This window comes from Diadema antillarum, unplaced genomic scaffold, assembly GCF_040938485.1.
Source record: "Diadema antillarum isolate AM-2024a unplaced genomic scaffold, OU_Dant_1.0 seq00001136_RagTag, whole genome shotgun sequence".
Classification (NCBI taxonomy): Eukaryota; Metazoa; Echinodermata; class Echinoidea; order Diadematoida; family Diadematidae; genus Diadema; species Diadema antillarum.
Genome location: NW_027271948.1, coordinates 155,099 through 169,209, shown reverse-complemented (window position 1 = coordinate 169,209; position 14,111 = coordinate 155,099). Strand labels below are relative to the sequence as shown.

Here is a 14,111-nt window from a genome sequence, read left to right as displayed (position 1 = left end):
ACTATAATTGCCCAAGGCTACGTGCAGGTGGCAGGCAAGCTTAATTTATCTCAATACTGTACTTTCTATTATCTACAACACGATTCAACAAAAAATGCTTTCACTAAACAACTTTTCCACGTCATATACCACCGTATACTGTATAGTACACAGTTTATGGTACCATACTAGACTGTGTACAGTGTGCATATGCAAATTAGGTCATTATGCTAATTTGACTCCTCATCATAGAAAACCCTTGACAAGTTGTATTATCCATGTTTTCTGGCTTCCTGGTTTTAAATTAGCAATGTATTACATATATTATTGTTCGTATACGCTAATTAGGCTTTAAAAAAAAGTTGCCCAAGGTTTTAAGACGGCAATCCCAAGCTGAATTTAGGCCTACTTTCATACCCTTCTATAACACGAATCAACAACAACAACAACAACAACAACAACAACAACAACAACAACAACAACAACAACAACAACAACCTTGTACATTGTACTTAAAAACTTTACTTTTCCAGGTCTGAAAACGTCTTGACACCGACTCCAGCAGTCATATGATACAGAGGGAATTCCCCATGTACTGCGCAGTATACTAGCAATACATAAATACTGTGCGTTTTACAAACGTACGTTGTGCTACTGCGGGTGTGCTAGCAGGTCGTTCCAAACTTGGGAGAACAGTGATGATGACGATCTGTGGTAAGTGTAGTTTCTGGATAATGACTTTTATATGTTGAAACTTCATTCTGTCGAATTGTATCCATTGTCTGTGTGTTGTGGGTGCTTCGCTGCATAAACGTGCAATGAAATCTACCAAGACATTTATGGTATGAAGGCACTCATCCTTAACGCACATAAGTGAATGCGCAGAGCGCATACTATACATAGTAATTCTTCTCTGCTCCGTTGTACGCTATATAATAGCCATAAGGGTTACTCCAGGTAATACCTGGAGTATCACGGTTTCAGACATCGAGTGTTTATCGTGCACGAAATGCTCCGGACAAAATACCCTTTTTACTGTTGAGTATTCAAATAATCATATATTTATAGATGTTTGAGATCGAGATCATATCTGTCTCCTTATTTTTCAAGCGTCAGCAAAAACCGACAAACCTGCAAAATAGTAGCAGCATTCTGGAATCACACAGCCCTCCTGTACCTCATTACTTAGATAAAAAAGAAAAAAAGAGAGAGACTTAAAGGCTATTATGCTCAACATGACTGCAATCTACACTTTCTATAGCTGTGGCATATACCAATAATTGGGTTCTTCTATAATGATATACAAGATCAAGTCAAGTTTATTCATATATTTTTGTTCAGACTTATTTGTTTATCATTTTTGTACTTTTTATATTTGTCTGTTCCTGCTTTAACTGAACCTTGTTTCAAAAATATGAACATGAAATTCATATTTCATAACAAAATATAATTTGCTATAAAATACCCAATATCATTTGCAGAAAGTACAGAAATGAAATTCACCCTTTTCATTTCGTTTATTCATTGCAATAAAAGATTAGTGGTTACAAAAAAAATCAAACAAAAAATTAAATCAAGCGCATTATTCAGGCAAACAAAATTAGGGTTCACATATTTGCCATTTCAGGCAGTATCAGAAAATTAAAAGGAGAAGTAGAGAAAAGCCTTGAGTATAAGTTCTTTCAACCTTAAAAACAAGAAAAAATAAACAGAGAAAAAAACACCAAGTGAGGATTCAGTGGCTAATGTACATTGATCGACACATTGTCATGTCCACTGACTATAGGCCTACCAGGAATACGAGCATGATATAGAGTACATGTATATTGCACTGTGTGTGTGTGTGTGTGTGTGTGTGTGTGTGTGTGTGTGTGTGTGTGGAAATTCCCCAGCAGAAGAAGACCGGAAGTGAATGTTCCTTGACAACAAGCCAGTTCACAGTTCATGTGTTCATTGGTATCGATTACCTTTTTTTTTTCCCCTCAGTTGATTAGGCACTTTCCTCGTTTTCAAAGCAACATAATACATAGCCTTGCCCGACGTAACAATGCATGGAATTCATGTTCAAACAATAAAATGATCTTGCTTATAGACAGGTTGACCAGAATGATCGTCAATTGTTGACACTGCGGCAGGCGTCCGTTTTATCGTTTTGTACCGTATGCATTAGCAATCTTTCTCTATTTATACTTAACAAGTACCAGGCTTGCTGTCGGGGTAAATGTGCTAGCCAAGCACCATTTATGATGATTACAAGTCATTGATAAAAATTATGTTACGGATGCTTATCTCTGTGAATTTAAAAAATGACATGCCTTATTGTACAATTACTGACCTTATCTGCTCATGCACAAAGTGGAGTTGTGAACTGGCTTATTGTTGCCAATCATCTTTTATAGTTTTGTATGTATCTTTTTTTTTTTCCTCTGTCCTCTTAAGAGCCATACACACTACTTGGTCGGCTACGTTAGCCCTATACAACATGTATAAAGCCCAAGCTGTTTTGACCCCTTCCAGGCCCGGGGGGGGGGGGGGGGTGCCTATTTAACTTCATTATTACATTATATATCACCATCATATTTGGCACATGGGTAGAGCAACTCGTATTGTATATGACCCAACATTTGAAATTTCTAAAGGTCACCCATTGAGGGCCCTATTCACCAACATATAAAGAAAAACATAGAAAATATGCTAAAAATTAATGTTTTTTCTTTATAATTCTTTATCCTCAACATATATACATGTATATATATTTTTCATATTTGCCACAAAGGAAAATTAAGTCGACCTTTACTATAAGTTATACTAGTAGTTGAAATTTCTCAAGGCCAACTTGTGGGGGCGCTATTCATTACAGTACATGTATAAAGAAATTATATGAGACCTACACACTAAGAAAAGATGATTCATTCTTGCACCTTTTAAGGGTGCAAAGTGATATCACACTGGTGGCTCCCTATGGGTGTTATCTTGCACCCTCAAGAAATGAGTGCAAAAGTGGCACCATGCGCATGGGTATAACCTTGCACCCTGTGGGTGCACCTTTGCATCTCCAGAGAGGGTGCAACGTTGCATCTTTCATTGAGGGCGCATTCTTGTTCCCTTGGATGCATCTTTACACCCACACGATTTGGCGTTAGGTTGCACCTTTTCTTGGGGTGCAATCGTTTGCCCTTTACGTTACGGCACAACCTCGCACCCAGACAAAGTGTGCTATCTTGCACCTTTTTTGAGGGTGCAATCTTGGTACTTGAACTTTTGGGAGCAACTTTGATCCCTTCGTTGGGGTGCAAAGCAGTCCACAAAGTTCCAAAATTGGGCCTTGGCTTAGGGTGCAATCTTGGAACTTTGGGTGTTGCTTTGTACCCGCAAAAAGGGTTCACACCTGTACCCTTGGGATCAACTTTGACTCCTTCGTTTGGGCGCAAAGAAGCACCCAAAGTTCCAAGATTGTACCATCTCTTGAGGGTGCAAGTTTGTGCCTTATATATAGGTATAATGTTGCACGTATGTGGTGCTTATTTGATCGCGAAATTCGCGAAAATTAAACTCTCGTGAAAATAACAGCTTATAAAGGTACTTGTGGCGTGTATATAAGTCCATGTGCATCCTTATACTAGCACCACTCATGCCCCTTATACTCACATTAGAATCTTAAGCAGCATTCCGGAATCATACAGCCCTCCTGTACCTCTGTATATATAAGTATATAAGTATATATATATATATATATATATAATATATATATATATATATATATATATAATTATATATAACATTTAAAACAAGAAAGGAAAAAAGGGGCTCAAGTATATTATGCTCAACATGGCGGCCATCTGCACTTTCTATAGCTGTTACCAGTAGTTAGGTTACAAGACAAACTCAGATTTATTCACATTGTTATTTTTTTTTATAGAGTTATCGTTTGTTATTTCTGTACTTTATTGAGTTTGTCTGTTACTGCTTTAACAAAACTTCGTTTCAAAAATATGAACATGAGATTCATATTTTATAACAAAATATTATTTGTTATAAAATACCCAATATCATTTGCAGAAAGTACAAGAATGAAATTATCCATTTCATTTCTTTTATTCATTGCAATAAAAGATCAGTGGTTACATAAAAAAAATAAACAAAAAATGAAATCAATCGCATAATTCAAGCAAACAGAAACAGAGTTCAACTATTTACCATATCAGACAGTATAATAAAATTAAAAGGAGAAGTAGAGAAAAGCCCTGAGTATAAGTTCTCTCAACCTGAAACACAAGGAAAAAATATGAACAGAGAAAAAAAAAGGTGAGGATTCAGTGGCTAATGTACATTGATCGACGCATTGTCATGTCCACTGACTATAGGCCTACCAGGAATACGAGTATGATATAGAGTACATGTATATTGCACTGTGTGTGTGTGTGGTCAGGCGAAGGAAATTCCCCAGCAGAAGAAGACCGGAAAAAACATGACGACGTGAATGTTCCTTGACGACGAGCCAGTTCACAAGTGCACTATTGGTATCGATTACCCTTTTTTTTCCTCAGTTGATAAGGCACTTCACTCGATTTCAAAGCGACATAATACATAAGTATTGCCCGACGTAACAATGTATGGAATTCATGTTCAAACAATAAAATGATCTTGCTTATAGACAGGTTGACCAGAATGATCGTCAATTGTTGACACTGCGGCAGGCGTCCGTTTTATCGTTTTGTACCGTATGCATTAGCAATCTTTCTCTATTTATACTTAACAAGTACCAGGCTTGCTGTCGGGTTAAATGTGCTATATAGCCAAGCACCATTTATGATGATTACATAAATAAAAATTATGTTACGGATACTTATCTCTGTGAATTTAAAAAATGACATGCCTTATTGTACAATTACTGACCTTATCTGCTCATGCACAAAGTGGAGTTGTGAACTGGCTTATATTGTTGCCAACCCTCTTTTATAGTTTTGTATGTATCTTTTTTTTCCTGTGTCCTCTTCAGAGCCATACACACTACTTGGTCGGCTACGTTAGCCCTATACAGTATGTCCAAAAAAATTTACAATGGGGCCCTCCGCAATGCTATCTTTAAAAATATTGCATCAATCTAAATACAAATTCAGGGCATGAAACTGTAACTCATTGCCCACATCTTTCAAAAAACCCCATTCGATTTGCTTCAGTGGTCAAAGAAAAATACGGAATTTTGTAGAGGATGTCTCGAATCTCTTCCGTCCAAATTCTTTCTATTATTCACACGCAAGAGCATTGAATTGCTAAAATTGGAAGAATCAGACTCATGACATACTTTACAACAATCCACATTTCTCTGTGACTGCTTAACCAAAATGAATGGGGTTTTCTGCAAAATAGAGCTAAGATGTTATATTTCAAGACCCTGAAGTGGTTTTGGGGGACATACTGCAGTAAGTTGCCCCAAAAATTACAATTAGATTTTCGAATTGATAACACCCAATGTGATTGACCTGTCTAAGTGCTACTTCAGGGTCTTAAAATATAACATCTTAGCTCTATTTTGCAGAAAACCCCATTCAATTTGGTTAAGCAGTCACAGAGAAATGTGGATTGTTGTAAAGCATGTCATGAGTCTGACTCTTCCAATTTTAGCAATTCAATGCTCTTGTGTGTGAATAATAGACAGAATTTGGACAGAAGAGATTCCTGACATCCTCTACAAAATTCCTCATTTCTCTTTGACCATTGAAGCAAATCGAATGGGGTTTTCTGTAAGATGTGGGCAATGAGTTATAGTTTCATACCCTGAATTTGTTTTTAGATTGATTCACTCTTTTTAAAGATATCATTGCGGAGGGCCCCGTTGTAATTTTGTTGGGGACATACTGTATAACATGTATAAAGCCCGAGCTGTTTTGAGCCCTTTCAGGCCGGGGGGGGGGGGGGGGGGGGGGGGGGGGGGGGGGGGGTTGCCTATTCAACTTCATTATTACAATGTATATCACCATCATATTTGGCACATGGGTAGAGCAACTCTTACTCTATATGACCCAACATTTGAAATTTCTAAAGGTCACCCATTGAGGGCCCTATTCACCAACATATTATGAAGAAAAACATAGGAAATATGCTAAAAAAATCATGTTTTTTCTTTATAATTCTTTATCCTCAACATATAATTATACATGTATATATATTTTTGTCCCCGCCGAACGAGTTCGAGCAGGGGACTATGAAACGGGCTCCGTACGTGTGTGTGTCCGTGTGTCCGTCCGTCCGTCTGTGTGTCTGTGTGTGCGTCCGTGTGTGATCAAAATGTTCAATTTGCTACTTGTCTGTCATTTTTGAGCCAATTTTGATTCTGTTTGCTTTATTTGATAGCACTACATGAGAGCTTTGAAACTTCTACACAGAATTTCAGTTGTGACCTTTGACCTTGACCTTTGACCTATATTGTACGTTTTGCTTCAAAATGCTACTCCTTCGCAATTTCTAACCCGATTTCGATTCCGTTTGCTTTATGTGATGGCACTAGGTGAGGGCTTCAAAACTTCTACACAGAATTTTGACCTTTGACTTCTTTGACCTTTGACCTTGATTTTTGACCTATATTGTACATTGGCTACAAAATGCTACTCCTTCGCCATTTCTAACCCGATTTCGATTCCGTTTGCTTTATGTGATGGCACTAGGTGAGGGCTTCAAAACTTTTTTTTTGGGGGGGGGGGGGGAGGGGGATTTGTTATTTCACTTTTATTCTATGTAAAGAAATATATCTATTGAGATGACTTTATTTCATTTTGATTGTCTGTATTATGATAAGTATTCATGTGTGTAGATTTTAATGTTTTACTGTTCAATAATGTATGAAGGTTAACTTTGTGTTACGATGAATGTTTATGTATTTTTATCATGGGCAGGGCTCTCTGGAAGAGCAGGACCTGCTGGTCTTGATGAGACTACCCTGTGGAAATAAAACTGAAATAAATAAAAATAAATAAATAAAATATCTTCTACACAGAATTTTGACCTTTGACTTCTTTGACCTTTGACCTTGATTTTTTACCTATATTGTAAATTTTGCTACAAAATGCTACTCCTTCGCCATTTCTAACCCGATTTCGATTCCGGTTGCTTTATGTGATGGCACTAGGTGAGGGCTTCAAACTTCTACACAGAATTTTGACCTTTGACTTCTTTGACCTTTGACCTTGATTTTTGACCTGTATTGTACATTTTGCTTCAAAATGCTACTCCGCCATTTCTAACCCAATTTCACTTCCTTTTGCTTTATGTGATGGCACTAGGTGAGGGCTTCAAAACTTCTACACAGAATTTTGACCTTTGACTTCCTTGACCTTTGACCTTGATTTTTTACCTGTATTGTACATTTTGCTACTAAATGCTACTTCCGGTGGGGACATATATTACACACCGCGTAATTTATACTTTTCCTTGTTCATATTTGCCATAAAGGAAAAGTAAGTCGACCTTTACTATTTGTTACACTAGTAGTTGAAATTTCTCAAGGCCAACTTGTGGGGGCGCTATTCATTACAGTATAAAGAAATTATATGAGACCTATTATGTATTGCTTGGGATAACTATACATAATTATATTGTTATCACATTGCATATTTCCATGATGTGGGAATTTTGGGTTTGCAGATTGATAATATGTCATGTAAGGATAAAGGGTAATTCACGGTGACCGTCATAATTATTCCACAAAGTTGGTCCTTTAGCAAATTACAGCCAAGAAAACCCCCATTTCATCCCTTATTACAGGTCTATCGTAAACTGAAACTGCATGGAACAGAAAAACATGCAAAATTTAATGGACATAGTTGTCAGTTTACGGTTGCCATGGCAACCAGCAATATCAGACATAGCTAAATTAAATATCAAAATGGTTGCAATAAAATTTTAGGAAAAGTCGTCAAAGCTAAAATCGGGTAAATCGCGTGGGAGTGGCAAAATTAATGAAAACATTATAAGGAGCACAATGTGCCCCACCCCCTTGGACTTTATAGGCTTAAAGGGGCATTCCAGACGATTTTCATTATTTCACATCATAGTACATAAATCGACAGCTCCATAACAGATTTGTGGAATTTATCGTGGTCCTTAAGCAGAGAAACCGATACTCTGAAAAAAATCTTAAAGAAATTACACTGAACAGTGTTGATGACATATATAGGAGCTTCACATATTGCAGAAATCATAGGCAGTGTAATTCCATTACAACACCTCTTGCATACACATGTTCACCTGTGTGAAATCTATGCATGCCTTCTTCACTTCAGTTCAGCTCAGTTCTGCTTCTTTGAGCCCCAACTCATGCATTCTTATGGCGAGGCTGCCATGTCGTCATCCTTGTTTATTGCAATTTGTTTTAAATTTTGAAAACATTCATATTCCTCACCCAAATCACTATAGACTATGAAACTCTATACTCAATAGTAACTAATTTATTGTTGTTGAAATGCAAAGGTCTGAAAATCATCCGGAGGTCTGCTTTAAAAACTGAAACTTCCGTCGTACTTTGCAGCTGTATTGGCTATACTTTGTAAATGGTATTGTCAGCTGAATTGTCAGCTTTTCTAAAAAAAAAAAAAAAAAAAAAAAGAGCGATAAACCAACAACATGTGTTTGCTAATAAAAACGATATGGCAAAGTTTTCAAATGCATTCAAATGTGGATAGTCAAAGTAAAAGGGGGAGGGGTGGCCAGACGAAAAAGTGGAAGAAAACAGAGAATGCGTGGGTGTAAGGAGTAAACTACATATAAATGATTCTTCGTACTGAAACTGAAGATATGTAACAGAGGGATATAGTTATATTGTTTGAATTTCAATAAGTAAAGCCGATATTGTTTCTCGCAGGTGGTTCAATGAGCATGATGAGTTGATTTGTTAGTGAGACCATGACGTCATAATGAGCATCTCGAAATTTGACGTTTAAACAGGGAAATCATTTACCTCTCTCTCTGGTCTCTGCATTACTTGATATGATTCTGCTTCCTCTCCCTCGCCTGGCGGCTTTTGACAAGACTTCGGATAAGCCTATCAAATCAAACACCTGGCAGAAAAAGAATATCACAGACACTTTGGGTCTGAGATCAGGTTCACGAATGAATTTTCTGGCTACCCCTCTGCTCGGAGTCTTTCCATATTGGTTGTTTCTGTTGGTTTATCGAGCTTGCAGGCGCTTCTGATTTCTGTTACCCATAGATCGTCTGAAATGACATGCTTAGATTCCTATGGGTAAACTTCACCATATTTTAGTTAACTCGATGTTGCTTTAATCTATATCGGTTTTGCGTTTGTTTGCATTGCCGGTTAAGTCTGCATGGCACTTCGTCAAATGTATTTTCTATACGTCTGGTCATTAAAGGTGTCTTTCTCCAACGGAAAAAAAATAAACAGTCACAAACTCGACCTATCAGCATCCAAATGCGTAATCCGTCTCTTAATAGCGTGCATAAAACGGATGTTATTTAGTTTCCATCATATTTGTGAAGTGCTCTGTTTTCAAATATCTAAGGTGTGGAATTATTATAATTGACGAAAACACTCCCCTGTAAGCTGATGATACGCATTACCCGACTCTTTGAGAACCAAACTGGTGTGTACAGAAATTTAGGTTTGAAGACAAAAACTGAAAAACACAAAATCATCTCTGAGTTGGAGGAAAACTCCAATAAATACACTCATCAAGAAAGTATTTGCCATATCGAGATATAATGCAATGTGGGATAGAGGCTATAGGTTTAACTCAAAGTCACTTCCTTCTCCTTGGCAGATGATCAATCCTACGCCTATTGTGCCACTGTGCAGTCCTGAAGACGAGAGGGAACGGAAATCTTACAACATATATACGGCTGTCAAAGACAAGTGTCTGTATTTTACTCGGAGTTTGAACATTTCGCATCATGGCAACGCTAAACATCAAAATATGGAAGTGGATTGGCTTTGTTGTTTGTGCCCTTTTAGTCGCCTCTCCAGGCAAAGCCTTCTCGTGTGAAGGTGAATGTAAATGCACACCCTCGAGTCACACGGCGTTGCAGAGAGACCAGGTGATTGGGAAATGCGTCTGTCGCGAGCACAGTTTTCTTCCCAGAGAATACGCCGACGCCTACGCTCTCGAAGTAGAATATATCGATCATGCAGTCCTCGGAGATTACTGCGGACAAACCTTCCCTCACCTCCTGTATCTCAACATATCTGGATTCCAATACATCTTGCCCGGGAGCTTTACAGGACACCGCAAAGTAACGCATCTCCGCTTGCTACATGAATTCATGCATGTCATTGAGCCGAACGTCTTTACTGGTCTGGACCTTCTGGAAAAGCTCTGGGCTGACACTTGTGGCATCTACGTTCTCAAGGACGGAGCGTTTTTTGGATTACCGAAACTGAACACGTTGAGTCTGAGCAACAATTCAATCTGGAGCATTCACGAAAACTCGTTTTCGAATTTAAGTAGTCTGGTTAACCTAGATTTATCCAAAAATGAAATTATAGAACTATCAAAGGGACATTTCAGACATTTGTCTAAACTCCAAAAGTTGAATTTGTCAACGAATATTATCAAACACATTGAACGAGGGGCTTTTCAAGGACTGACAAGCCTTCGAGTTCTTGATCTGGAGGACAACCTACTCAAGGTCGTACCCCAACCAAAATTCTTTATGGGTGAAGTGTCACAAGGTGCCCCGTCCTTCGTGACATCGCAAGTTTACCTTCATGGCAACTCACTTCAGTGCTATTGTCAAATGAGCTGGATCTACAACTGCATTAAAATCGACGGGTTTATCATCGAGGGAACATGCAGTACTCCCACAGAGGTTGCAGGACAAACTCTGCGCCAAGTCTACGGCACCTCGATGGACCAATGCAAGCCGAACGGCACTGTAATCAACGTGCCCTCAGGAGCTAAAGCCGAACTGCCGTGTACCATTGCCTACGCGGCCTGGCTTCTGCCTGACGGCACCAAGATCACAGAACGCGGTCAATACTGGGATGAATTGTTCCTCACCGACAATAATTACCTGGTTATTTGGAATACCAAACGTCAGCACACAGGGACCTATGTATGTCAGTCTCCAGACGGGGAGAATGAGTTGTTCTATAACGTTGTAGTTCCGGAGAAGTCTGGACTCTCTGTTGGCATGTGGGCGATCATCGGGTCCGTTGCCGCAATCGTCGTAGTCGTAACGGTCATCTTTCTCACTGTTGCATATTTGCGCCGTCGGAGACGCAGTTACGAGGGTCTACCCGACAATGTCCCCCGGCCGCAGCCGATTCCTCCCGATAACGATCATTGTGACCCGGAAGGTAACGATACTTACCAAAACAATTTTGTGCAGGCTATAAACAACGGAAGTAACTCGCCTGGAGGAAGCAGACCTGAACATGGCACATTCAAGTACAATGACCTTCTTAAGCATGTCCATTGACCTATAAGAGACCTGTATTGTATTGTCAGTGCTCACAGACGATGGGCCAGGGATCTCTACATATCGATACCTGGTCATTAGGTACACAATCACGTTCCAATAATCATTAATGTTATTCCTTGCGTATAATTTCTGCCATAACGTTATTTAAAAAAAAATATCCTTTCATCAAAGGCCGTATGAAATTTATTGGACAGGGGACAGTAAAAAAGGAAAAGAGAATCACTTCCACATAAATAATAAAGGGACAGACTACCATTTCTCGCATTATTGGCACAAATCAACAAAGGGGGGCACATTTTGCACGGTTCAAAGCTCTGGCCCACGTCACAAAAGAGAGGGAACATACTAAAACGCACTTTTTGGACAAGAATAATTATCATAGTAATAATATGCTCCTTTGTCGAAGAATTTAAGAAAAAAAAAAGTCGTTTCCCATACGTATGTTTTGACGCCCCGTTGGGGGCGACAAAGAATACAGGAATTTAGAAAAGAAGAAGTAAAATAACTTTCAGGGAACAAGAGACATAAAAGACATAGGACTATAGACAAAGTTTAACTTTATTTGATATCATAAGGGCAGCTACCGATTAAAGAGCGAGAAGAAAACGAACACTTAATGCTTGTTGGATCCGCCGTTCCGCCGCCCTTATCGTAAATTTGATATGAAATGAAACTATGAGATCCTCTTGCACTGTATAATATTGTAATATTTGTAAATGTATTATGATCATTTTTTTTTGGTATGTTCATACTCCAGAGTTGCGTACACGTTATGCTGCCTGTGCCTGTAAATAATTTACATTTTACATTGCTGTGATATATGCAAATTTATAGAGAACGAGAGAAACAGAGACAGAAACACTTATGACACCGGGACTTTTATTTCTATTTTAAATCCGTAGCAGAATTAATGGTCATGACGTCTTATTAGGCCATTTTCAGTTCGCTGTGCAAAACATGTGATATCCCGACTAGGCCGGCACACGGTTATCGCTGCGTTTTCATCTGTTTTCAGTGAGAAAGTTTATTAAACCAATTACCGTAGTAAACAGCGATTCCCTTGTAAATACTACACAGAGTAAGAAAGTATGATTATGAATTTCGATAATCTACGACTGGTGGTCTGATCAGGTAAATGAGAGAGAGAGTAAATAATAGTTAATAATAGAGTAAATAGTAGTTGTACATATCAATTATGAGAGTTAAAAAACAAGGAAGAGAGAAATACATATACCCGGTAAGAAATTCAAAAATAATTCAACCAAAAGTGCAAAACACAATGCCTTGTGTATACCCCCGACACAATTTCAGGTGAGTGTCATCATGAATACGTCGTGTATGAATGAACAAAATATTAATGTTCGTGATTCCAAAGATTCGTTAATCCGAAATCGAAAAACTGTTCTTAATTCCGAAGGTTCGTGAATATCCACCTCTTCATCTTAACCAGTGTCCTTCTGAATAACGGGCTAACGTTCTAATTAACAAACCCTTTTCTCATTTTCTAATTAACGAACATCATAGTGTATGAAATGTGTGTCTTTCGGAATCACAAATCTTCGGTATAACGAATCTTTTCATTTTCGGAGTAACTAATCTTCGGTATAACAATTTCACCCCGTTTGTTACTAAGCCTTTGAAGGCGACCAGTAACGAAATGGTGGAAAACTGAGGTTGGTCTGTGGGATACCTGTTTGGCCAACAGACGCAGTGTGCCATAATGTAGTTTTCATGCAACAAAAGCAAAAGCAAAACAAATATGAGATTTATTACACGGCAGCTTGTATACACAGTCCATGTATAATACTTAATGTATTTTGATTACCGCACTTGAGAATGCCAGTTGAAAGATGATAATACTATATGCACATGTTTGTATGAAAGTACACGGCAGATGTGTCATTACATTTCGTTGTTTTTTGTTTTTGTTTTTGTTTTTTGCTAATATTATGTTTGCATTCTTGGAACATGAGGGGTCATGAGTGAGGCATGGAAGACTGTCTCAACGAGATGATCTACTATTTTAGAGTACCTGTCTTGAAGAAAGCATGCACACAGTACAATGTATATAACAGTTTGGAAGGTATACAATGGTGAATGACGTAAGCGAGGAAAACAAAACTGTTTCTGTTAGTAATGTACCCAAGAGTTGACAGTTTGTATCCAATACTGTGCAGGTCTCTCAGGAACGAAATAAATGAGAGACAGAGAGAAATTGGGATAATATGGAAAATAGATAATTCCACAGGCAAAAAAAAGTATGCACATAAACATGATACGCTATATAACAACTGCATATACATAAATTATGTGGTGTCTAATTCAATATTTTTTTTCTTCTTGAAGAGCCGCAAATGCAAATGATTACAAGATTGTTTTGAAGAACTTATAGCTTTTATAGTGTAAATGTTTACCTAGAATTAGACCCGTTTACAATCCTTTGCCGAACGTGCTATCATTTGGACTTCGTATTGTTAAGAAATTTATACAAGCGAGGAAATTATCATAGTATAAAAACATCGTATAATCATGCACGTATATGCCTGTTTCTTGTCACTTATATACTCGGAAACGATTGTGCCTCTTACCTTGTACATACCCAGAATGACATGATAAAAAGTCTCATAATGTTACTGTTGTATTTAGAATTTCATGTGAGTCTTTATGAAAAATACGTGCACAAAGAAATAAAATGA

The 14,111-nt window shown here is 38.0% G+C and overlaps 1 protein-coding gene across 1 annotated transcript; it reads left to right on the top strand.

The window, feature by feature from the left end:
• The first annotated feature begins 621 nt into the window (after positions 1–621).
• LOC139744100 (uncharacterized) lies at positions 622–12,327 on the top strand. The gene is made up of 2 exons (XM_071654556.1): positions 622–693; positions 9,756–12,327. The coding sequence occupies exon 2, from the start codon at positions 9,886–9,888 to the stop codon at positions 11,410–11,412; it is 1,527 nt and encodes a 508-aa protein (XP_071510657.1). The 5' UTR covers positions 622–693; positions 9,756–9,885; the 3' UTR covers positions 11,413–12,327.
• The last annotated feature ends 1,784 nt before the right edge of the window (positions 12,328–14,111 follow it).